The following is a 25,694-nucleotide window of genomic DNA, read 5'->3' as shown; positions in this document are numbered from 1 at the left end:
ATAGTCTGTTCTCAAGAAGCAGAAAGTGACAAACAGGTAAAGAGCAGAAATATAATGGGATAAATGCTACTTGCTGTGTTACAGGATTACATAGGAGTTGTTTGAGGACAGGGGTGTATGAGACAAAGTTTCTCAAGAAGGCAATTGTTAGGATTCCAGGGGCCAAATATATAATCATTTTTCTTTACCAAGATCTGAATCTATTAAGAATTAAGACAAAATACTAGCAAATTGAATCCCACAACATACTAAAGGATTATGCACAATGACCAAATAGAATTTATCCCAGAAATGCAAGATTGTTTTAACATATGAAAATTAAACAATGTAGACTTCCAGGGAAGATAGTGGAGTAGGAGGACCCTCTGATCACCTCATCTCATGGATATAACTAGGTAACACCCACATCAGTGTAAATAACCCAGAAAACAACCCAAAGATTTGCAGAACAGATGCTCCATAGCTAAGTGTAGAGAAGAGGACATATCAAAGAGGATAGGAAAAGCAGAGACAAGGTCAGGAGCTAAATAGATGGGTGGGACTGTTTGCTGTAGGGAGGAATGCCACGAATGTGGAAAGGAGAGAGTACCAGACCCTCACACCAAGCACCCCAGGCCTGGAGAAGCTGCAAAAAAACAAGAGGGGCATAATTTTGCAAGTTCTTATAATCAGCAGAGCTTAATACCTGGAACTTTAAAAATCAGTTGACTCAACTCTGGCAGAGCCAGGAGGGCAACAGGAAACTCAGTCCACACCCTGAAAGAGACAGCACAAGAGCCTCACTGAGATACAGCATAAAAGTACCGGTTTGAAAAACGCATGGGGTATACAGGAGGGAGATTTGTTTACTCATCTCAGAGCATGTGCTAGAGGGGCAGAGATCTTTGGGAGACTTCTCCGAGAATAAAAGAGCTGGTGGGTGCCATTTCCTTTCCCCACCTCCCAGCCTAGACACATGGACACCTGTGGGAAACAGTATAGTGCCAACACTCACTACATAACTTACTAATGGTGTGCCCCACCCCCACATCCTCCTCCAAACACAGCCCTCTAACCAGACATTAGCTCTAGATTGTCTCCCACAGCAGACCTGCACAAACCTTGCTAACACCACATGAACTGCCCCTGCATTCTCTTCCAATACAGTATTGACAGGAACCCACCTAAAGCAGTGCTACCGGCCTGAAAGGATACATGCAGTCATGACAGAGACCAGCACCACTCCAAAGTGACCCCTACCCAGGGGAGACTGGAAAATAAGCACATACACCCGTCCAACTGCGGCCCTAGCAGTGTGCTGGGGGCAGACATGTAGTCTGACAACAAGGGCCCATCCACCAGCCAAAGCTTCTCAGAGGACAACACAGAGAAAATGCCCAGCAGTTTTGTACTACAGTATCTCTGTCAGTTGCCTTGTCTGACTCCAATTCAAGCCCAAGGCAGCCTCGACTGGCACCAGAAACACGGGGATGAAACTCTACCCACAACAGGCAAAGAGAGCCAAAGCAGATGACTAGACTGGAGGCAGAAGTGGCTCAACCACAACAGTAGGGTGCACAAATAGATACCCCTCAAGCACCAGGTTCTGGTGAACAAGGGACACTGCACTGTAGGGCACTACAGAGCCCCTTCTTCATAGGCCACTACTTTTAAGAGCAGGAGATGCAGCTGACTCCTAACACGTAGAAATAGGCTCAGAGAAATATGTTCCAAATGAAAGCACAGGGCAAAATCACAGCAAGAGAGCTAAAAAAAATGGAGGTAAGTAAATGCCTGATAGAGAACTTAAAGTAATGGTCACAAAGATACTCACTGGGCTTGTGAAAAACATGGAGGGACTCAGTGATACCCTCAACAAAGAGATGGAAAACCAACCAGAGATGAAGAACTCAGCTGAAATTAAAAATACACTAGTTGGAATAAATAGAGGAAGCAGAAGAATGGATCAGAGACCTGCAGAACAGAATGGAAAGCAATCAAGCTGAACAAGAGAGAGAAACATAATAGAAATTGAAATTAGACTAAAAGAACTCAATGACACCATCAAGGATGATAACATTTACATTAATAGGGAATCCCAAAAGGAGAAGAGAGAGAAATGGGAGCAGAAAATGTATTTGAAGAAATAGCTGAAAAGTTCCTGAATCTGGGGAAGGAAACAGAAATCCAAGTACAGGAGGCACAAAAGACCCCAACAAAATCAACCCAAGGAGGTCCACACCAAGACACATAGTAATTAAAATGGCAAAAAGTAGTGATAACAAGAAAATTTTAAAAGCAACAAGAGAAAAGAAAACAGTTACATACAAAGGAAGCCCCATAAGGTTATCAACTGATTTTTCAGCAGACACTTTGAAGGCCAGAAGAGAGCAGCATAATATATTCAAGTGCTGAAAGATAAAAATAATATTCTAGCAGTCAGTTATACTTTACCCAGCAAGGCTATCATCCATAATGGAGAGATAAAGAGTTTCCCAGACAAAAGTTAAACGAATACATGACCACAAAACCAGCCTTGAAGAGATATTAAAAGGGAGTCTTTGAGGGGAAGGAAAGACCATAAAGCAGGCGTGAGAAAAGTAGGAAATAAAAAAGCAATAAAATTAAGTATAACTATAAAAGTCAGTCAAGGACTTCACTAAATAAATGTAAAATATGATACCATATGTCTAAAATGGGGGGAGAGGAGTAAAGAATGGGTTCAAAATTAAGCAACCATCAATTTAATATAGGGTGTTATATACATAAGATTTACATACAAAACTAATGGTAACCACAAATAAAAAATCAGTAAGAGATATGCAAAAAAAAAAAAAAGAAAGAAAAGAAAACAGAATCCAGGTATATTACTAAAGAAAGCTAGCAAACCATCAGGGAAGAGAACAAGAGAAGAAAGGAACAAAGAAGAACTACAGAATCAACCATAAAACAAGTACCAAAATAGCATCAATTATTACTTTGAATGTAAATGCTCCAAGGGTAAAAGAATGGATGAAAAAGCAAGACCCATCTGTATGCTGCCTACAAGAGACTTGTTTCGGACCTAGAGACACATGCACATTGAAAGTGAAGGAATGAGAAAACATTTATCATGTAAATTTAAGTGAAAAAGGCTGAGATAGCAATACATATATCAGAAGAAAATAGAATTTAAAACAAAGATTGTGGGGCGCCTGGGTGGCGCAGTCGGTTAGGCGTCCGACTTCAGCCAGGTCACGATCTCGCGTTCCGGGAGTTCGAGCCCCGCGTCAGGCTCTGGGCTGATGGCTCAGAGCCTGGAGCCTGCTTCCGATTCTGTGTCTCCCTCTCTCTCTGCCCCTCCCCTGTTCATGCTCTGTCTCTCTCTGTCCCAAAAATAAATAAAACGTTGAAAAAAAAATTTAAAACAAAGATTGTAACAAGAGTCAAAGAAGGACACTATGTAATCATCAAAGGGAAAATCCAGCAAGAAGATATAACGACTATGGGTATTCAGCACCTAAATACATAAAGCTGCTGGTAACAAAGTAATCAATAGTAATACAATAATAGTAGGGGACCTGAACACCCAATTTATATCAGTGGTAGATCATCCAAACAGAAAATCAACAAAAACACAGTGACTTTGAATGATACATTGGCCCAGATGGATCTAACAGATATATTCAGAACATCCCATTCTAAAACAACAGAATACATGTTCTTTTGAGTGTACGTGGAACATTCTCCAAAATAGATCACATATTGGGCCACAAAACAAATCTCAACAAATTAAAAAGATTAAAGTCATACCATGCATTTTTTCCAACCACAATGCTATGAAACTAGAAAGCACCCTCAAGAAAAAAATCTGGAAAGAACACAAATACATGGAACTTAAATAACATGCTACTAAACAATGAATGGGTCAGCCAAGAAATCAAAAAGGAAATCAAAAAAATATATGGATACAGGGGCATCTGGATGGCTTGGTCGGTTAAACGTCCAGTTCTTGATTTCAGATCAGGTTGTGGGATCAAGCCCTGCATCAGACTTCATGCTGAGCAGGAAGCCTGCTTGGGATTCTCTCTCTCTGCCTCTGCCCCTCTCCCAGCCTGCTCACTCACTCTCCCTCTCTAAAAAAAAAAAAAAAAAAAAAAAAAAAAAGTTTTCTAATTATATGGAGACAAATGAATATGAAAACACAATTTTCCAAAATCTTTGGGATTCAGCAAAAGCTGTTCTAAGAGAGAAGTTTATAGCAATATAGGCCTACCTCAAGAAGCAAGAAAAATCTCACATAAATAATCTAACCTTACATCTAAAGGAGCTAGAAAGAATAACAAAACCAAACCCAACCAGTAGAAGGAAAGATTAATAATAAACATTAGAGAAGAAATAAAATAGAATCTAAAATAACAGAATAGATCAGTGTAACCAGGAGCTGGTTCTTTGAGATCAACAAAATTGAGAATACTTTAGCCAGTATTCTCATCAAAAGAGAGAGAGAGGACTCAAACAAAATCAGAAATGAAAGAGAAGAAATAACAACTTATACTTCAGAAAATACAAAGCATTATAAGACAATATAATGAAAAATTATATGCCCACCAATTGAACAACCTAGAAGAGATACATCAATTCCTAGAAACCTATAACTTCCCAAAACTGAATCAGGAAGAAATAGAAAATTTGAACAGATTGATTATAAGCAGTGAAATTGAATCAGTAATCAAAAGACTCGCAACAAATTCCAGGACCAGATGGTTTCACAGGTAAATTCTACCAAACATTTAAAGAAGAGTTAGGGGGCGCCTGGGTGGCGCAGTCGGTTAAGCGTCCGACTTCAGCCAGGTCACGATCTCGCGGTCCGTGAGTTCGAGCCCCACGTCGGGCTCTGGGCTGATGGCTCAGAGCCTGGAGCCTGTTTCCGATTCTGTGTCTCCCTCTCTCTCTGCCCCTCCCCCGTTCATGCTCTGTGTCTCTCTGTCCCAAAAAATAAATAAACGTTGGAAAAAAATATTTAAAAAAAAATAAATAAAAATAAAGAAGAGTTAGTACTGACTCATCTCAACTATTCCAAAAAAATATATATATATAGAAAGGAAGGAAAGCTTCCAAATACGTTCTATGCAGCCAGTGTTAAACTGATACCAAAACCAAGTAAATACGCTACAAAAGAAGAGAATTACAGGCCAATATGTCTAATAAACACACATGCAGAAATCCTCGATAAAATACTGGCAAGCCAAATCCAACAATACATTTAAAAAATCATTCACCACAGTCAAGTGAGATTTATTCCTGGAATGCAAGGGTGGTTCAGTTTTCACAGATTAATCAATGTGATACATAAATAAGAGAAAGGATAAAAACTATATGATCATTTCAATAGATGCAGAAATATCATTTGACAAAGCACAACATCCATTCATGATAAAAGACCTCAACAAAGTAGGTTTAGAGGGAACATACCTCAACATAATAAAGGTCATATATTTAAAAACCCACAGCTAACATCATACTCCATGTTTAAAAACTGAGAGCTTTTCCCCTAAGGTCAGGAACAAGACAAGGACATCCATTTCACCACTTTTATTCAACATAGTACTGGCAGTCCTAGCCACAACAGTCAGACAACAAAAAGAAATAAAAGCATCCAAGTTTATAAGGAAGAAGTAAGCTTTCATCATTTGCAGATGACATATTACTATACATAGAAAACCCTCAAGACTCCACAAAAGAACTACTAAAACTGATTAGTGAATTCAACAAGGCCACAGGATACAAAATCAATACACAGAAATTTGTTGCCTTTCTACACACTAATAATGAAGCAACAGAAATTAAAACAATCCCATTTACAATTTCACCAAAAATAATAAAATATCTAGGAATAAACATAATTGAGGTGAAAGACCTGTACTCTGAAAACTACAAAACACTGATGGAAAAAACTGAAGATGACACAAATGGAAAGATACTCCATGATCATGGACTGGGAGAACAAATATGGTTAAAATGTCTATACTACCCAAAGCAATCCACAGACTTAATACAATCCCTATCAAAATACTAACAGCATTTTTTATAGAACTAGAACAAGTAACACCAAAATTTGTGTGGAACCACAAAAGACCCTGAAAAGCCAAAGCAATCTTGAAAAAGAAGAACAAAAGTAAAGGTATCACAATTCCAGATTTCAAGATATACTACAAAGCTATAGTAATAAAACAGTATAACTGGCACAAGAATAAAAACACATAAATCAATAGAACAGAATAGAGAACCCTGAAATAAACCCTCAAATATTTGGGCAATTAATCTTCAACAAAGGAGGTAAGAATATGCAATGAGAAAAAGGCAGTCTCTTCAACCAATGGTTCTGGGAAAACTGGATAGCTGCATGCAAAAGAATGAAACCGTACCACTTTCTTACACCATACAGAAAAATAAACTCTAAATGGATTAAGGACTTAAATGTGAAAACTGAAACCATAAAAATTCTAAACTAAGAGAGCATAAAAAGTCTACACTAAGAAAACGTGAGAACCGAAACCATAAAAAGTCTACACTAAGAAAACATAGACTTAAATGTGAGAACTGAAACCATAAAAAGTCTACATTATGAAAGTCTACACCAAGAAAGACATTGGCCATGGCAACATTTTTCTAGATATGTCTCCCGAGGCAAGGGAAACAAAAGCAAAAATAAACTATTAAGACATCAAAATAAAAAGCTTTTGCACAGCAAAGGAAACAATCCACAAAACTAAAAGATAACCTTCTGAATGGGAGAAGGTATTTGCAAGTGGCATATCCAATAAAAGGTTAGTATCCAAAATATATAAAGTATAAAGAACTGATACAACTCAACCCACAAAACAAATATTCAATTAAAAAATGGGTAGAAGACATGAACAGACATTTCTCCAACGAAGACATATAGATGGCCAACAGACACATGAAAAGATGCTCAATATCACTCATCATCAGGGAAATGCAAGTCAAAACCACAGTGAGCTATCCCGTATCAACAATATGAGAAACAACAGGTATTGGCAAGGATGTGGAGAAAGGGGAACCCTTGTGCACTGCTGGTGGGAATGCAAACCAGTGCAGCCACTGTGGAAAACAGTATGGAGACTCAAAAATGAAAACCAGAATTACCATATGCTCCAGTAATTCCACTACTGGGTATTTACCCAAAGAATATGAAAACACTAATTCAAAAAGATCTATACAGCACCCCTATGTTTATTGAAGCATTATTTTTAATTGGCAAGATATGGAAGCAGCCCAAACATCCATCAATAGATGAATGGATAAAGAAGATATGGGGTGTGTGTGTGTGTGTGTGTGTGTGTGTGTGTGTGTGGCAAATCTTGCCATTTGCAACAACATGGATGGAGATGGAGAGTATAAGTGAAATAAGTCAGAGAAAGACAAATACTATATGATTTCACTAATATGTTCAACCTAAGAAACAAATGAACAAAGAAAAGAGATTAAAAAAAAGATTCTTAAATATAAAGAACTGATGGTTATAGAATGTAGGGGGGGATGGGCGATATAAGTAAAGGGGATTAAGATTACACTTATGAGGAGCACTTAGTAATGTATAGAATTGTTGAATTACTATTGTACACATGATACTAATATAACACTGTAGGTTAATTATACTGGACTTAAATACAATTTTTAAAAAGACAACTATGATTAATGTTAAGAGCTCTAATGGGAAAAGTAACCAATATGTAAGAACAGATGGGCAATATAAGCAAAGATCTGGAAGCATTTAAGAAAGAATCTAAATGAAATGCTAAAAACCAAAAACACTAACAAAAATGAAAAATGCCTTTGATGGACTCATCAGTAGTGGACTGGAAGTGGTCAAGGAAAGAATCAGTGAGCTTGAAGATAGGTAAGACCAACTCCCCAAACTGAAATGCTAAGAGGAACACAGAAGGGGAAAACAAAGAATATCAAAGGTCAGTGGGACAATTTTAAAAGATCTAAAGTACACATAATTGGAATACCAGGAGGAGAGGAAAAAGAACAGGGGCACAGAAAACATAAATATTTGTATTGTTAATGTGTTGTCAAAATATAAACTATACTTTGCTCATGTATCTGCATGCTTGGCAGTTAAAAGGTAAAATTTGGCAACTTTCATTCCATCTATAAACTTTTACCAAAGAAAATGAAAAGATCTTACCTTCTAAGATATCTTGCACACCTTATACTAAAAAATAGTGTGATTTTCTATCCTGTGATATTGAGTCTTTCATAATGAAAGTTTTGGGTCACTTTTTAATTTCCTCAAAACTTGCAGAAACACTTAACGAGATTTTTTAACTTTATAGAATGCAAGAAGATAGCCTCCTTGTACCTGTGCCTACAAGATGTCTATCATGGTTGTCAAATATCAAAACGTTGGTCTGCCAATAAACCACATTTTTGACATGTGGGAGAAGAATGTCCTCCAATTTGGAAGTAGTTTGAATGTGAGAATATAGGAAAGCACTACAGTAAATAATTTACATTGTTTTCTCTCAAACTGTTTGATGATCTTTATAGAAGTACCAAGGACTACAGAAAAGGATTCACTACACCTGAGCTATTTGGTATTGTGTGTAGATTGTGACAAAAACTCAAACAGTGGGGGGGGGGGGGGGAATGACATTTGGGGGGAAAGAAGACTGACTCAAAACTCAAAGGTGTCACCAGAAGGGGCAGCCAAATGAAACCACCATGAAAACTAATTTATTTGAAATCCACCTTCAGTTTAAGTTCAGATTACCCCTGTGCTTTAAAAACATTTTCCCTGCGGGTGCCTGGGTGGCTCACACAGTTAGACATTCAAGTCTTGATTTTGGCTCAGGTCATGATCTCATGGTTCATGGAATCAAGCCCCAAGTCAGACTCTGCACTGAGAGCACGGAGCCTGCTTGGGATTCTCTCTCTCCACCTCTCTCTGCCCCTCCCCTAGTTTCTGCCCCCCAAAATAAATATTAAATTCAACACCCAAAAAACTAATAATCCAGTGAAGAAATGGGCAAAAGACATGAACACTTTTCCAAAGAAGACATCCAGATGGCTAACAGACACATGAAAAGATGCTCAACATCACTCATCATCAGGGAAATACAAATCAAAACCACAATGAGATACCACCTCACACCTATCAGAATGGCTAAAATTAGTAACTCAGGAATCAACAGATGTTGGTGAGGATGCAGAGAAAGGGGAACACTTTTGCCCTGCTGGTTGGAATGCAAACTGGTGCAGCCACTCTGGAAAACAGTATGGAGGTTCCTCAAAAAATTAAAAATAGAACTACCCTACGACCCAGCAATTGCACTACCAGGTATACAAGGAAACAAAATTTCTGATTCAAAGGGGCACATGCACCCCAATGTTTGTAGCAGCACTATCAACAATAGTTAAATTATGAAGAGTCCAAATGTCCATCAACTGATGAATGGATAAAGAAGATGTGGAATATACATACAATGGAATATTACTCAGCGATCAAAAAGAATGAAATCTTGCCATTTGCAACAACATGGATGGAACTAGAGGGTATTATGCTAAGCAAAGTAAGTCAGAGAAAGATAAGTATATGATTTTACTCGTGGAAATGTAATAAAACAGATGAACATAGGGGAAGGGAAGGAAAAATAAGATAAAAACAGAGAGGGAGGCAAACCATAAGAGACTCAAATACAGAGAATAAAGTGAGGGTTGCTGATGGGGAGGGGAGTGGAGGGATAGACTAAATGGGTGATGGGCATTTGAGGGCACTTGTTGGGATGAGCACTGGGTGTTATATGGAAGTGATGAATGCTAAATTCTACTCCTAAAATCATTATTACACTATATGTTAACTAACTTGAATTTAACTAAAATTTTTAAAAATGCTTAAGTAAAATTAAAAACAAAAAAACAGTACACATTCTCCCCAAGTTTAACTTATGGTGACATCCAGTGTGCTTCAGTGTCTAACAACCATGAACAATCCAGACATGCAGAACCTACGTGATGAATTTAAAGATGCAAACGGCCTGAATGCCAAAAAGCTAGTCTACTAGATAATAAGTGGATGGACATTTTTGAAGGGCTGGAAACTAATTCCTTACAAGTTGAAAAACCTGCTGTTGCTAGTAAGTAAAATCGTATTCCATGTTCAAACTCCTCTGTTGACGGGATTATCTAATTTGATGTCATTGCACTGGACTGCCACCAGGGACCAGTGTAAAGTGGGCTTGATAACAGACCTGCAAGTGAGAGAGAACTTGACTTTGAATGTGTTCAGTGTTACCACTACACAGAAGAAAAGAGGGATGTCCTAAAGGCTGCAGGGAGTTCAGAGAGTATTATCAGAAAAGGAAATACAAAATGCAAAAATACTCTGTTTTATCATGGGACATAACCATATCATTGTTAATTTTTATCAAATATAGGAAATATCTATTAGCCTCATTATATTTACCTTCAACTTTTAAAAGTCAATATTTATGTGTCTTAAGAATACACAATAAAATGGCTTATAACATTTAAATATCCAACAAGGGGTTAAAATCTGTATCAGAAACAAAGATATTAATATATTATTATCACACATACTATTTGCTTAATTTCTTCCATAAATTACTAATTGCCACTGTTAACTGCTCCAATTGTTTTTCCTTAATAGTGTTTATATATCAGAAAAGGAAATATAGAATGTTATATTAATTTTAAATACCTATTTTATATTTTACTGTTAAAATCATAATATATGTGATGTATAGCTACCTATTACATACTATACTTTTTTTTTTTGCGGGGGGCGGGGGGTCTGGGATGGCTGTGTCCTAGGTTGGCTGTCTACTATACATGTAGACAAACATCCTTCATAGATGTTTATATAAATGTAAATATATATATTCAATTCTGAATTGTTTGACAATTATTGGATAGGTATTTCTACTGTCTACTATTCTCTTGAAAGAGTTTAAAGGCTTCTAGGGGAAATACATACAGGTATACTTCATGTCTGGATGAAACAATGGCAGATTAATTGAAAATAAGCTCAGTTAAGCTAGCCATTAAATGTATGAGTGAGGTAATTGTCAAGAAGTAAAAACAAGTTTTGTTAATCTCTAAAAAAATCTCCATTTATGGGGCCCCTGGGTGGCTCGGTGGGTTAAGCATCTGACTTCGGCTCAGGTCATGATCTCGCAGTCCGTGAATTCAAGTCCCGCATCGGGCTCTGTGCTGACAACTCAGAGCCTGGAGCCTGCTTCAGATTCTATGTCTCCCTCTCTCTCTGCTCGTCCCCCACTCATGCTCTGTCTCTCTCTGTCTCTCAAAGATGAATAAATGTTTAAAAAAAATTTTTTTTTTAAATCTCCATTTAGAAATTTTATGGTATACTCTCTTTTTTAGTGAAAAGACCCGCACGAGCTCCTTCTTGGCTTCTAAAAAGATATGTAAGGTAGGAGAACTATACTTGATTTCTTCTACCTGACTACATTACTCCTTTCCCTCTGGCTTCTGTGATTTTGATTTTGAGTTAAAGCAACAGGTAAAAGTAACTTTTTTATAACAATTGCTAGTTGAAGTCTCCTTATATTCTCCATAGTATCTGTGACTAGGCCAGTGTTGTACGTAGCAGTGTTTACATGATGCATTTTGAAGCGTTGTGAGATTTCAGTATTCCCAAACTGTCCCCATTGGATGCCTTAAAATCTACAACTAGACATTTATTTGTCTGCATTTATCATTGCATTATCTGAGTTTCTCTTTTTGAAAAGAAACATTTCTGGCATAAGGTAATTATTTAACAGTTTACAATGGATGACTATCAAATGTGTTACTATCTGTAATAGCAGTTGGAGCACTGGCCACCTATTTTTTGAAACTCATACCTAAAACACATATAATACTAGCACCAAAAAACTGGAAAAAGAATAGAAAGTGAATTCAGGGATAACAGATAAACTGTGTAGTTTCATCTAAGCCAGGAATAATTATATCACCAGTCCCCTTGGCAAGTTAGAAACAGTGACATGAACAACCATCTAAGCAGTGGAAGAGTATCTGAGGATAGACTGAATATATCCAACAGAGGAAACATGGTCTGCACTTTCTTCCTTCCTCAACTCTTCTAAGAACTTGGTTTCTACTTAGCATAATGGGTTCTGTAGAAATATGTAGACTCTCCTGCCCCAAAAACTTATAAAATTAGGTAAGATACCATCTTTAGGCATACCTGTACTTGGATCTAGAATTGATCAAACTAAAACAATTTTTAAAAATATATTAGTTATCATATCTATGGAAAGCAATCAAATGATATATCAAAATAGGAGAAAGTAAAGTGTTCGAGTTACAAGATGTGAATTCTAGACCTGCCCCTCCCTCTTATTAGCTGCATGATCTTAAGAAAATAGTTTAACCATTCTGATTCCCTAATATTCCCTCTCTGATGTAAGATAGGGATAACATTGGCCATCCTGCCTATATCATAGGACTGGTAAGATCTCCAAGTAAGGTAATAGCTGTAAGAATCCTTTACATACTCTGAGGTGTAATATACATTACATTACTCTTGATTAGATAGCTCGTGGTTGACATTGAAATCTGAGTACCCAATTTCTTTCAGCTCCCAAAATAAGATTCACAGGCTCCGCAAAGACCAACAAAGACAATTGGTAGAAACTGGTGAGAAGTCAATCCAGGAAATAATTCAGCCCAAGAGCACTGATTTGTATGGAAACTGTTTCAAAGTGACATCCTTCAAGTGTCCTATGAGCACACAAATTCCCAGTTGGACTGAGAAGACAAGGATCCCAAGAGGAGGTGTTTTGGGTTTTTTCTTATTGTTTCAGATTTTAATAAATACAAAGGTTGTTTTCACTGTATCATTAATAAATCCTATGAAGTTTGGATTATGAGAACTGCTTTTATAAACAGGATTAATAGCCATTTTATTCCTGATTCTGAAAAATATTTGCTTAATTTCTATGAGTCTATTACAGAAAAAAATTATTTCAGTTTAATATAGCTTTGAAAAAAAACCTAATTGCCTTATTCCCAATACCCCCTTGTTATTGGTGTCCTTTCCATACTATAGAATAAAAAAGTAATGAACTGATACACATGACATGAATGAATCTCAGAATCATTGTGTTAAGTACAAGAAGACAGATACAGAAAAGTAAATGCTATATGAAATCTCATGTATATGAAATGCAAAGTAACTCACAGAGACAAAAAAAAAAACAAAACAAAACAGATAAGGGTTTCCTGGAGGAAGAAGGGACAGAGAAGGAGATGAAGGCAAGAATGGACTGGAAAGGAACACAAGGAATCTTTTAGGGTTATTTTCTAGGTCTTGATTGTGGTGATGGGTTTCACAGTTGTTTACAACTGTTGAACTACCAGGGTTTTAGTTTCCAGGGCAACAAGCTGGGTAGAGTTATCCTCTGCTGAGACGGCAAAGACTGAGGGCAGAGCAGCAATTCAGTTTAGACTTGGTTTTGAAATGCCTTTCAGGGGCGCCTGGGTGGCGCAGTCGGTTAAGCGTCCGACTTCAACCAGGTCACAATATCACGGTCCGTGAGTTCGAGCCCCGCGTCGGGCTCTGGGCTGATGGCTCAGAGCCTGGAGCCTGTTTCCGATTCTGTGTCTGCCTCTCTCTCTGCCCCTCGCCCGTTCATGCTCTGTCTCTCTCTGTCCCAAAAATAAATAAACGTTGAAAAAAAAAAAAAGAGGGGCGCCTGGGTGGCGCAGTCGGTTAAGCGTCCGACTTCAGCCAGGTCACGATCTCACGGTCCGTGAGTTCGAGCCCCGCATCAGGCTCTGGGCTGATGGCTCAGGGCCTGGAGCCTGTTTCCGATTCTGTGTCTCCCTCTCTCTCTGCCCCTCCCCCGTTCATGCTCTGTCTCTCTCTGTCCGAAAAATAAATAAAAAAACGTTGAAAAAAAAAAAAATTTAAAAAAAAAAAAAAAAAAAGAAATGCCTTTCAGACACTGAAATACAGGTACTAACTAAGCAGTTGGATAGGAGTCGAGTTCAGGGAAGAGGTCTGGGCTAGATGTACATTTGGGAATTTTCAGATAAAGATAGTACTTTAGGGTGTGAACCTAGACAAGACTTCTAAATGAGTACAGATAATAGAAGAGGGTTAAGGAGGAAATCCTTAAGAATTCCAGTACTGATGGATCAGAAAAAGAAAAGAACCAACAAAAGAAGCCTAAGGAGCGCCTTGTGGGCTAGGAGGAAAACCAAGAGGATGGGTTGTCCCGGAAGCTAAGTAAGAAAGTGTATCAAAGAGGAGGCAATAATCAACTCAGTCTGATGCTTCTGATAAATGAAGTGTATTTACTTTTGGGTTTTACAACATGGAAGTATTATTCAGGATCTTGATCAGAGAAATTTCAGTAGAATGACAGAAGCACAAATCTAATTAAAGTATATTTTAAAATAGGAGAGAGAGTGGAGACAGGTAGTCTTCATGGAATTTTGTTGAAAAAGGGAGATTTTTTTTCAGTGCCCCCCCCCTACAGGTACTAAAAATTATGTTTTTCAGCCTCATTCAGCCTTTCCTGAGCTGAGCCGAGAGTCTCATCACTTACTGATTACATTATCTTACAGGCATATGTCCTCATAAATCTTGATGACATACGAATAAAAACTCTACAATTTTTTTTTTACTGAAGTCATTTCAGAGGGACTTGTCTTTAATTCTTTTCTGTTGCCCCTTTCTTTACAATATATACATTTAGAGCTGTACATTTTCCTCTAAATTCCTAGCTTCATTATCTGTTTATTACAGAAGGAATTCTGTCCTTTCCCCTTACTGAACTTACCAAGTGGGAAATGAGATGAATTCTGTCAGAGAATAGTGAGAGATCTAGGCAGACTTCAGTTCTGGAAGAGTTCATATTTACTGATGAGCTATGGTACAAATACAGAGATTCAGCTGACTGAGAAGAGTAGGGGAGGAGTAAATTCACAATAAATCCTGGCAGACAGGTTTATATCCAAATTATTTCTTCGAATTTGGTAAACAAACACAGTATCCAGTCTTCTATTTAGCTGGACCACCAACACCCAGAAGTGAGTCATGGTATTCCAGGCATCATTTCTGTTTCCTCAGAACATGATTTCCCTGCACAGATTCATATTATTAGCTGCCTATAAACATTTCATCTAGTGCCATCGACGGACTCTAAATACTGGTCAATCCTAACAGCAAAAGGAAATCCAGTTATTGAAGCTGAGTGATGGATTTAAGAGGGTTTCTTATACTATTCTCTCTTTTGGGGGATATTGAAATTTTTAAAAATGAAGTCCAAATGTTTCTCTCCCAGGTATCAGTGGTGCCCTAGAACTCGTACCCATCAATTTCCTCAGGGACATAATTCTAATGACTACCCTCTTTCTCACTTTCTCAAAATATAGCAGCATTCGCTTTTAAATTTTTTTTTAATGTTTATTTTTGAGAGAGAGAAAGCGCAAGAAGGGGAGGGGCAGAGAGAGGGAAACAGAGGATCTGAAGCAGGCTCTGTCCTGCTCTGAACAGTGAGATCGTGATCTGAGCTGAAGTCGGACACTTAACCAACTGAGCCACCCAGGTGCCCTGCAACATTCACTTTTAATAATGGACGCTTCCATTTTTAAAAAGCCAAATTGTGAAAAATTCAAACATAAACAAAAGTAGAATATAATAATGAATCCACCGGTGCCCATGACCCACCCTTAGTAGTCATCGGCATCCTGCCCACTATATGCCCACTACTTTTCATCTATATGCCCACTACTTTTTGTGTGTGTGCTATTTAGAGCATTTAAAGTATCTAAAGCATTTAGAGCAAGTTCAGCAAATCATGTCATTTTGCCCATAAATAGTTCAATGTAGGTCTCTAACTAGATAAACTTTTTATTTTTTAACAAAGCATAACCTATTTCTTGCTTTTATTCTAAGTGTATTCTCCTTTTTCTTCTGTGGTCTACATACCACCTTAAGCATCCTAAGTAATCCTACCACATCCTTTAAAATGTCTACTAGTCTTCTTCAGGCTTTATTCATGGTTTCCTTTTATCCCTTATCTCTCTTCCTGCGTACACTGAATTTTTAAGAATTGTGTTGAAATGTACATGAAATAAAATTTACCGTCTTAACCATTATGAAGTGTAAAGTTCAGTTTTGCTAAGTATATTCACATGGTTGTGCACACAATCTCCAAAATTGTTTCATCTTGCAAAACTGAAACTCTATACCCATTAAGCAACTCCCCATTTCTCCCTCCTCTCAGCTCCTGGCAAGTATCTACTTTGAGTCTTTTTGACTCTGACTATTCTAGGTACCTTATATTAAGTGTAATCAAGTATTTGGAAGACAAATACTTAGCATTTGTTTCACTTAGCATAATGTCCTCAAGTTACATCCATGTTGTAGCAGGTGTCAGAATTTCCTTCCTTGTTAAGGCTGAATGATACTACATTGTAGGTACATAGCATGTTATTTATCCATTCATCCATCAGTGGGCACTTGGATTGCTTCCACCTTTTTGGCTACTGTGAATAATACTCCTTCTATGAACATGGTTATACAAATAATTCTTTGAAACCTGCTTTCAACTCTTTGGGGCATATACCCCGGTGTAGAATTGCTGGATCATATAGTAATTCTATTTTCAATTTTTGAGGAACCACCATACTGGTTTTCATAGTGACTGCATTTTACATTCCCACCAATAGTGCTCCAGGGTTCTAATTTCTTCACATCCTTACCAACACTTACTTTCTGGGTTTTCTTTGGTGGTAGTCTTAGTAATTGAGAGGGGAGATAAACACTTTTTTAAAACATTATACTAGTTATCATAATTAAAATAAACAATTCCTTCATATCATGTAATGAAGGGATTTCTAACATACTCTTCCCATGGTTTTTCCCATATCTCCATCCTTCTGTTTCCCAAGATGAGAAGCTTTGGAGTCACCACTGGTTCCTCTCTTCTCTCATCCCACATTAATTCATTAGAAAAATCTCAAAATACAGTAAAACCTTGGTATTGGAGCATAATTCGTTTTGGAAACATGGTTGTAATCCAAAGCACTCATTTCTCAAAGCAAATTTCAAGAACCATTGGCTCAGTTGTGATCATATGACATTCGGCATCACCTACCACTCGTATTGCAAGATACCGCTCGTTTATCAAGTTAAAATTTTATTAGAAATGTTCGCTCGTCTTGCGGAACACTTACAGAACAAGTTCCTCGCAATCCAAGGTTTTACTGTATAGGATTATATAACAGCAGGACCCTGTTAAAACAAATCTTAGATCGTGACACTCCTCAAAATCTTTCAGTGCTTCCCCATTTCATATTTAGTAAAATCAAAGTCTTTACAATGGCCTGTGAGGCCTCATGTGAACAGCGTCCAAATTACCTATCTGAGCTGCTATCTTATCTCTTTCTTCTTGATTCAATCTGCTGTAGCCACTTGTGCCATCTTGGTGATCCTTCAACGCACAACCATGAACCTAGCTCAGGGCCTTCACGCTTACTCTTCCTCTTGCCTAGAATGCTCTTCCCTCTGGTATCTGCCTGACTCACTCCCTAACTCCTTTGACATGTCAGCTTCACAGGGAGGCCTTCCCTGAACGCCTTAAAAAAAAAAAATAAAAATCTCTCCCCTAAGAATTCTTTATTCCCCTCCCCAGCTTTATTTTACCTCATAAATTTTATCCCGACATATATTTTACTTTTGATTTGCTTATTTTCTGACCCTGTAATTAAAGTATGAGCTCCAAATGGATAAGAATCTTTAGGTAGATCTTGGCACATAATGTTCAATAAATAATTGTTGAGTCAATTCAGTTCATGTATTTATACATATTTTTGTGGTTGCTCCACAGATCTGCATCACAACTTGAAAAGAAAAATGAAAGAATGTACTTCTTTCCAAAGCAAGAAGACTGGCATAAATTGGACAGATGATGAGAAAAGAATCTACAGGGATAAAAGAATAGCTCAAACTCCAGAAATACTGCAGTATTTGCTTCCTATCATGGAAAGCACTAAAATTGTGCAAAACCCCCAGATAAAACAGATACTCAATCCAAGAACCAACTTCCAAATTCAACATCAGTAAGTCAATACAATTTTGTCATTCTCAGCTATTTAATACATTTTTGGTAAAGAAGGAATGCTTATTAATTCATTAAGAATTGTTAAGAAACAAACATACCCTCTTAAAAATGGCAGCTATATCACATTTGACAAAGGAACAAAAGCCCAAAGCCATCAAAAAACATTGGCTATGTGAAGGGAGTAGGTTATCGGGCCTTATTTGATTGTCTATTTGCATGACATTACTCATTAGTTTGAATCTATGAGTAAAGTATGCATGAATAAAGTGTGACCATAGCCTGACTTCAGATCTCTCCAATGTGTTTAAGCCCTATAATCCTAGGGGGCAGCCAGAATTAGAAAAAATTAACTGGAGTTACTTCAGTTTATGGATATTCAGAAGAAAGCACAAAGGATAAGACCAGATTGGGGTGCCTGGCTGAAGTACTTTCTATGTGCCACACACGATTCTATGTTTATATACACACATGCACATATTTTACATTCTACACGTAAGGAAATTGGGCTACAACGAGGTTAAGTAATTTGTCCAAGGTCACACAGCCAACAGGTAGCAGAACTGCTACGCCAGTTAGACATTCTGCTTTCAGAGTCTATCATCACTGTGCTTTGATATTTCTCTTTAAAATATAAATGATAGGGCAACTGGGTGGCTCAGTCGGTTGGGCGTCTGACTGCTCTCGCAGTTCGTGAGTCCAAGCCCCGCGTTGGGCTCTGTGCTGACAGCTCGGAGCCTGGAGCCTGCTTCAGATTCTGTCTCCCTCTCTTTGCCCCTCCCCCACTCGTGCTCTCTGCCTCTCAAAAATAAATAAAAAACATTTTTAAAAAGTTTTTAAAATACAAACGAAAAACAGAAGATCAATGTACTTAATATTCACAGATCACCTACACATCAGTGACAAAATGTGAGTATTTCGATAGGAAAATGAGCAAAGCCTATGAACCATAAATTCACAAAAGAAAAAAAAATGTCCAACGAACATTTACAGTGTTTAATTTCACTTAAAGGAGTGCAAATTAAAACAATCATGAAATACTGTTCATTTTTGCCTCCAAGTGGAAGAATTCACTCACTGGTGATTGGAATATGAACAGATACAGAGGCTTGGGAAGGCAGTCCAACAATATAAATGAAAAATCCTCAATGTCATACATTCATTTTGACTAAAAAATTCCACTTTTAGAAATTAAACCTAATTTCTAAAAGGAAAAAAAAACCTAGGTAAGAGCTTTCTGAATGTTCAACAATAGAAGATTGCTGAAATAAATTATAGTATATCCATAAAATGAAATGTTATGTGACTATTAAATATTATAAGTACATATTCATTAACAGGGGATAATGTTCATGATGCACAAGTGAATAAGAGCTACAGAACAGCTTTGGTATGGTTGCATTTGTACACTATGCAAATACATTTAATGTGTGCATATTATACACACTCAAACACGAGGATACCTAGAAAAATCTCTGGTAGCACATAGTCTCAACAATAATTATCTCTGGATAAAATATTGGCAGAGGATGATACTACTCTTTATGCTTTTTTTTCTTAAATTTTGATTAATGCCTATTTCTTTATTATATAATCAGCAAAGTCAAAAAATTATAAAAAATAGGCAACTCGTAACAGTTTTTAGTCAGATGGGATAGCTATCACTGAAGGCAGTGCCTAACCGAAATTCTATCTAATGGATCAGTTAATATGCAAGAAACAGATAGCCTAGGCCTAGGCAAACAAGGGATCCGTCACATATAATATCAGCAGACTCAAAAATCAGGAAATAAGAAAATACAATGGACCTAGGCAAAGGTGACAACTAAGACATAGCTTGATTTTTTTTTTTAATATATGAAATTTATTGTCAAATTGGTTTCCATACAACACCCAGTGCTCATCCCAAAAGGTGCCCTCCTCAATACCCATCACCCACCCTCCCCTCCCTCCCACCCCCCCATCAACCCTCAGTTCTCAGTTTTTAACAGTCTCTTATGCTTTGGCTCTCTCCCACTCTAACCTCTTTTTTTTTTTTTTTTTCCCTTCCCCTCCCCCATGGGTTTCTGTTAAGTTTCTCAGGATCCACATAAGAGTGAAACCATATGGTATCTGTCTTTCTCTGTATGGCTTATTTCACTTAGCATCACACTCTCCAGTTCCATCCACGTTGCTACAAAAGGCCATATCATTTTTTCTCATTGCCACGTAGTATTCCATTGTGTATATAAACCACAATTTCTTTATCCATTCATCAGTTGATGGACATTTAGGCTCTTTCCATAATTTGGCTATTGTTGAGAGTGCTGCTATAAACATTGGGGTACAAGTGCCCCTATGCATCAGTACTCCTGTATCCCTTGGGTAAATTCCTAGCAGTGCTATTGCTGGGTCATAGGGTAGGTCTATTTTTAATTTTCTGAGGAACCTCCACACTGCTTTCCAGAGCGGCTGCACCAATTTGCATTCCCACCAACAGTGCAAGAGGGTTCCCGTTTCTCCACATCCTCTCCAGCATCTATAGTCTCCTGATTTGTTCATTTTGGCCACTCTGACTGGCGTGAGGTGATATCTGAGTGTGGTTTTGATTTGTTATTTCCCTGATAAGGAGCGACGCTGAGCATCTTTTCATGTGCCTGTTGGCCATCCGGATGTCTTCTTGAGAGAAGTGTCTATTCATGTTTTCTGCCCATTTCTTCACTGGGTTATTTGTTTTTCGGGTGTGGAGTTTGGTGAGCTCTTTATAGATTTTGGATACTAGCCCTTTGTCCGATATGTCATTTGCAAATATCTTTTCCCATTCCGTTGATTGCCTTTTAGTTTTGTTGGTTGTTTCCTTTGCAGTGCAGAAGCTTTTTACCTTCATAAGGTCCCAGTAATTCACTTTTGCTTTTAATTCCCTTGCCTTTGGGGATGTGTCGAGTAAGAGATTGCTACAGCTGAGGTCAGAGAGGTCTTTTCCTGCTTTCTCCTCTAAGGTTTTGATGGTTTCCTGTCTCACATTCAGGTCCTTTATCCATTTTGAGTTTATTTTTGTGAATGATGTGAGAAAGTGGTCTAGTTTCAACCTTCTGCATGTTGCTGTCCAGTTCTCCCAGCACCGTTAAAGAGACTGTCTTTTTTCCATTGGATGTTCTTTCCTGCTTTGTCAAAGATTAGTTGGCCATACGTTTGTGGGTCTAGTTCTGGGGTTTCTATTCTATTCCATTGGTCTATGTGTCTGTTTTTGTGCCATAGCTTGATTTTTTAATCATTATTTTCATGAGAGATTTCTTACATCCTTCAAACCCAGAAATTTACTTAGTGTGGATTACCCTGAATCTAGAAGAGTAGATATATAGTAGGTTATATTAATTAAGAACTCTTTGGTTGCAAATAACAGAAACCAGTTTAAGCTAGATTAATCAAAAAGCATAAGGTAGGGTAAGAGGGAAGAGTTCTGAGAAAATCCAAGACTATTTATGGAAATAAAGAGGAGAGAGGATTCAGCCAGGTCTCAGAAAAGGACTGACACTGGGGAATGGAAAGCTACCAGGGCTCTTTATCCATCGTCAGTCTCTGCCCTTCTTGCTCTACAAAAGTGTTTTCATACCTCTTACCCTCACAAATTTGCATCCTATAACACTTTAACTCACAAGACACGCTATCTTTCATTGCCAATTCTAAATTATAGGGAAAGACAATGTGGTTGGCAGCCATGCTAGTGGGTTACAGATCAGACAGTTACAAATATGGCTGATGGAAGGCCTAGCTCTGTGGATCAAGAGGCAGTCCCCAGAGAAGGGCAAATTGTGCCTGGGGCAGACACTTCCCAAAAGTTTCTAATGTAGGTATACATGGATATAAGAAAGAGTACAAAAGTAGCAAGCAAGACCATTCTTAACAGATGGATTCACTGTATATTTAAATTATTTTTATAATTGGGGCAGCTGGGTGGCTCAGTCGGTTAAGCGACCAACTTCAGCCCAGGTCATGATCTCACAGTCTGTGAGTTTGAGCCCCACATCAGGCTCTGTGCTGACAGCGCAGAGCCTGGAGCCTGCTTCAGATTCTGTCTCCGTCTCTCTCTCTGCCCCTCCCCTGCTCACGCTCTGTTTCTCTCTCTCTCAAAAATAAATATTAAAAAAATGTCTTAAAAAACTATTCTTATAATAATTATTTTTTGTTCTTTGAACTTTTTTATGGCTGCCTTTCTCTTTTATATATACTTGGCCTGACTGGCTCAGCACACATACCCAGAGTAAGTGATTACTGAGTAAAGTGAGAATAAACAAAAAATGAGAAAATCACACCTTTGTTAAACCACTTTACACCTCAATCCAGGTTTAGACTAGAGAGAGACTACTTAATGTATTTAATGGCAGAATTATCATATTAAAGAATGTAACATCTGAACATAGGGCTTGAACTTAAGTGGTCTGTTCTGTTCTTAACCAAAATGAATAGAGTCTAGTATATTAGCAAGACGATTTACATCTCTTAACTTTACCTCCAGTCCAACACTGGTCAGAAGTCAGACATTGAGGAATAAATCTCATGTTTGACATTCCATCTAGTAAAGATACAAATTCTTGTGAAGGATTATATAGATCAAAATGTTATTGGAGAGAGTTTTCACTTCTGGGAAAATGAAATAGATGCAGCTTCCCTCTTTGGGATTCATACTGATCTTTTTCCTGACTATAGAAAAAAGCCAAGACCTATAGCAGTATACCAAGCACATTCTAATAGGATAAACAAGTCGATTTTTAGAGAAAAGTGAAATTTTAGAGAACATTTATTGTAACTAGATGTATAGGTAAGGCCCGGAGGACCAGAGTGGCCATTATATCAGGAAGCCTGGGTCAGGGCAGGCATCTCAATAAACATATCCTCTGGGCATTCAGAAGTACAGGAACGGAGTACTTCTGAAAAATCATGACCAGAAATGAAGACATAGATCATTCTCATAGAAATAATGGTGAAAGTTTTAAGGGAAGAGGAACTCACCAAAGAATTTAAAAATATGACTTAAGCTATGACAAATACCTAAGGACTACAAACACCTAGGGTACGTGTGGACAAAAACTCATGTATTTTATTTCTTTCCTAGATTAAAGCCAGCTACTTTCATAAATATAAAGAGATACAGCACATCCTTGACACAACCCAGAAATCCCCGTTTTACAAGCCAAAGTAACCTTGTGGTAAGCTCTTCAGAGTGGCTCCAGTCAGTGTCCCAGCGGTCATTTGAAAGTTTGTCACCTCTCAAGGTGCCCAAGAAGAAGAAAAACACTCTCAAATCAAGGCCACCAAGACTCAAGATGTGAAACCTCTCAGCAGCAAATGGGAGACTGCTCCCTCAAGTTTTGAGAAGGATGCAGATATCAAAGGAAAGAGTCTTCAAGCTGAAGGATCCAGTGACCAAAACTCTAAGCAAATAGCTCCACATCTAACTAGGAATAGGGATGAGCAACCAAATAGGAATTATGGACAACCTACTTCCATTTGAAGTTCCAAAGGGACAAATAATTTAGCTTTATGCTACTCTGAAAACTGTGGATGAAAAATAACATGCTTACATAGTAAAAAGAAAAGGAAAAGAAAGAAAAATGAGAAAGCCCTCCCCACCCCTCTATCTCTATCCCTCCCCTTACACATACATATACTAAACTACAAATTGTAGATAACTCTTCTTTAGTGGGAACATCTTTTAGAGATTTAAAAAGAAATCCAAAGAAAATACAGAAAATTTAGAATTACTTATTTATATATAATTTTTGTCAAGATGGAAAAAAATCTATGAACTTTTGAATTCTCCCAAAACAACTTATGCATAAAACTCAAGGAAGGAATGGCATATACTATGACTTTAACATCCCTACAAGGCACCTTAATGAATCAGCAAACATCATTTCTTGATTTTCTGTTACGTCTTTAGTGTGCTGGAAACCACCAATGATATAAAAGACATTTCTCCCCACTGGAAGGTTATTGTATAATTGTACATATAAAGCATACATGACTAAAATAATTATAGAATAAGATAGTACATAGTGAAGTGCTAAGTTGTACATCTCCAATAATTAAAATACTATATGTTAAAGGATGTTAAGTACACAGAGCAAAAGTGTGTCACAAAGTAACACTGAAATGCATAGATTATGGTTCATAATAGTTCTTTTACTTCTCAAAGTATAGCAAAAATGTAAAAGCTTAGATGTGCAGTTTCCTTTAGAGTGGACAAATGTACATCTCCAGCCATTCACTCATGGGAAAGCAAGTGGAGCATCTCACAAGTTTATCTTTCATAAGACAGTGAGCACTGGTGGGATTCCTTGAGGACACTACAAGAAACAGACAGGTCGGGCAAATAATAAAGATGGATGTGATAGTGAGAAAACAAGAGCCACAGGTCACCAATGGTGTCCATTACAGGGTAAGGTAAGCAGAATGTGGATCTGGTAGGTGAGATACATAAAAGTTACAAGCTACAAACCTAGCTCATGGTAGCAAGCCCAAACTAGGAAAGTCTAAAGTTGGGTAGTCTACTCTCAACAATAATTCCAATAGCCAAAGGTTCAAGGAAAGCTCGCTGGGATATTAGAAGAGTAGCTACTATGTTTTTGTTTTATTTTTATTTTTGTTTTGAATTTTTAGAGAAGGTTCACAGCAATACTGAGCTGAAAGTACAGAGATATCCCATAAACTTCTTGACCCCCACACATATATAGCCTCCCCATTATCTCCATTGTCCACCATTTGTTACAGTTGATCAACCTACACTGATAAATCACTACCATCCAAAGTCCCTAGTTTACCTTAGAGTTTTACCTGGGTATTGTATATTCTAAGGATTTGAACAAGTGTCTAATAAAGTATATCCATCATTACAGTATCATACATAGTTTCACTGCCCTAAATATTCTCTCTTCATATTCATCCTTCTCTCCCCACTAACTCCTGGCAACAACTCATCTTTTTACCATCATTATAGTTTAACCTTTTAGTTGGAATCATATAGTATGTATGTGGCCTTTAAGGTTGGCTTTTTTCACTTAGTAATATGCATATAAATTCTATCATGGCTTAACAGCCAATTTGTTATAATACTAAATAATATTCTATTGTCAATAAAATTTATAAACCACTAGCAATAAAACTAAGAAAAAAGACACAAATTACTAATATCAGAAATGAAAGAGGGACTGATCCCATAGACATTAAAAGGTTAATACAAGAATATTATGGAGGGAGCCAAGATAGCAGAAGAGCATAGAAGGTTTTTTTTGCATCTCACATCCATGAAATACAGCCAGATCAACACTAAGCCATCCTGCACACCTAGAAAACTGATTTGAGGATTAACACAACAATCTGCACAACCTGAACTACAGAACTCAGCAGGTATGCAGAGCAGAGAGGTGAAATGGGGGTGAGAGAAGCCACGGAGGGCAGGGAGCTGTTTTTGCTTGCAGAGAGAGGACAGAGATGGGGGGAGAATATGGGAAAAGCACCCTCCCCAAAAGCAGCTGGAGAGAAAGTGGAAAAGTGGAAACAGCCACAGGGACTGAACTAAAAAGGGAAAAAGGAGAGGGTTTAAATTCCATT

At 37.6% G+C, this 25,694-nt stretch overlaps 1 protein-coding gene across 1 annotated transcript in view; it reads left to right on the top strand.

The window, feature by feature from the left end:
• Positions 1 to 24,981, top strand: part of AGBL3 (AGBL carboxypeptidase 3) — a 74,099-nt gene extending 49,118 nt beyond the window's left edge. The window contains 5 exon segments of the mRNA XM_025929866.2: positions 11,392 to 11,440; positions 12,611 to 12,807; positions 17,874 to 18,105; positions 23,197 to 23,369; positions 23,372 to 24,981. Of these exon segments, the coding sequence (XP_025785651.1) occupies positions 11,392 to 11,440; positions 12,611 to 12,807; positions 17,874 to 18,105; positions 23,197 to 23,369; positions 23,372 to 23,595 (875 nt within the window). The 3' untranslated portion in view covers positions 23,596 to 24,981.
• The last annotated feature ends 713 nt before the right edge of the window (positions 24,982 to 25,694 follow it).

The sequence above is a fragment of the Puma concolor genome, chromosome A2, assembly GCF_028749965.1.
Source record: "Puma concolor isolate L17-30 chromosome A2, mPumCon1.1.hap2, whole genome shotgun sequence".
Classification (NCBI taxonomy): Eukaryota; Metazoa; Chordata; class Mammalia; order Carnivora; family Felidae; genus Puma; species Puma concolor.
This window is presented reverse-complemented; position numbering and strand designations above follow the sequence as displayed.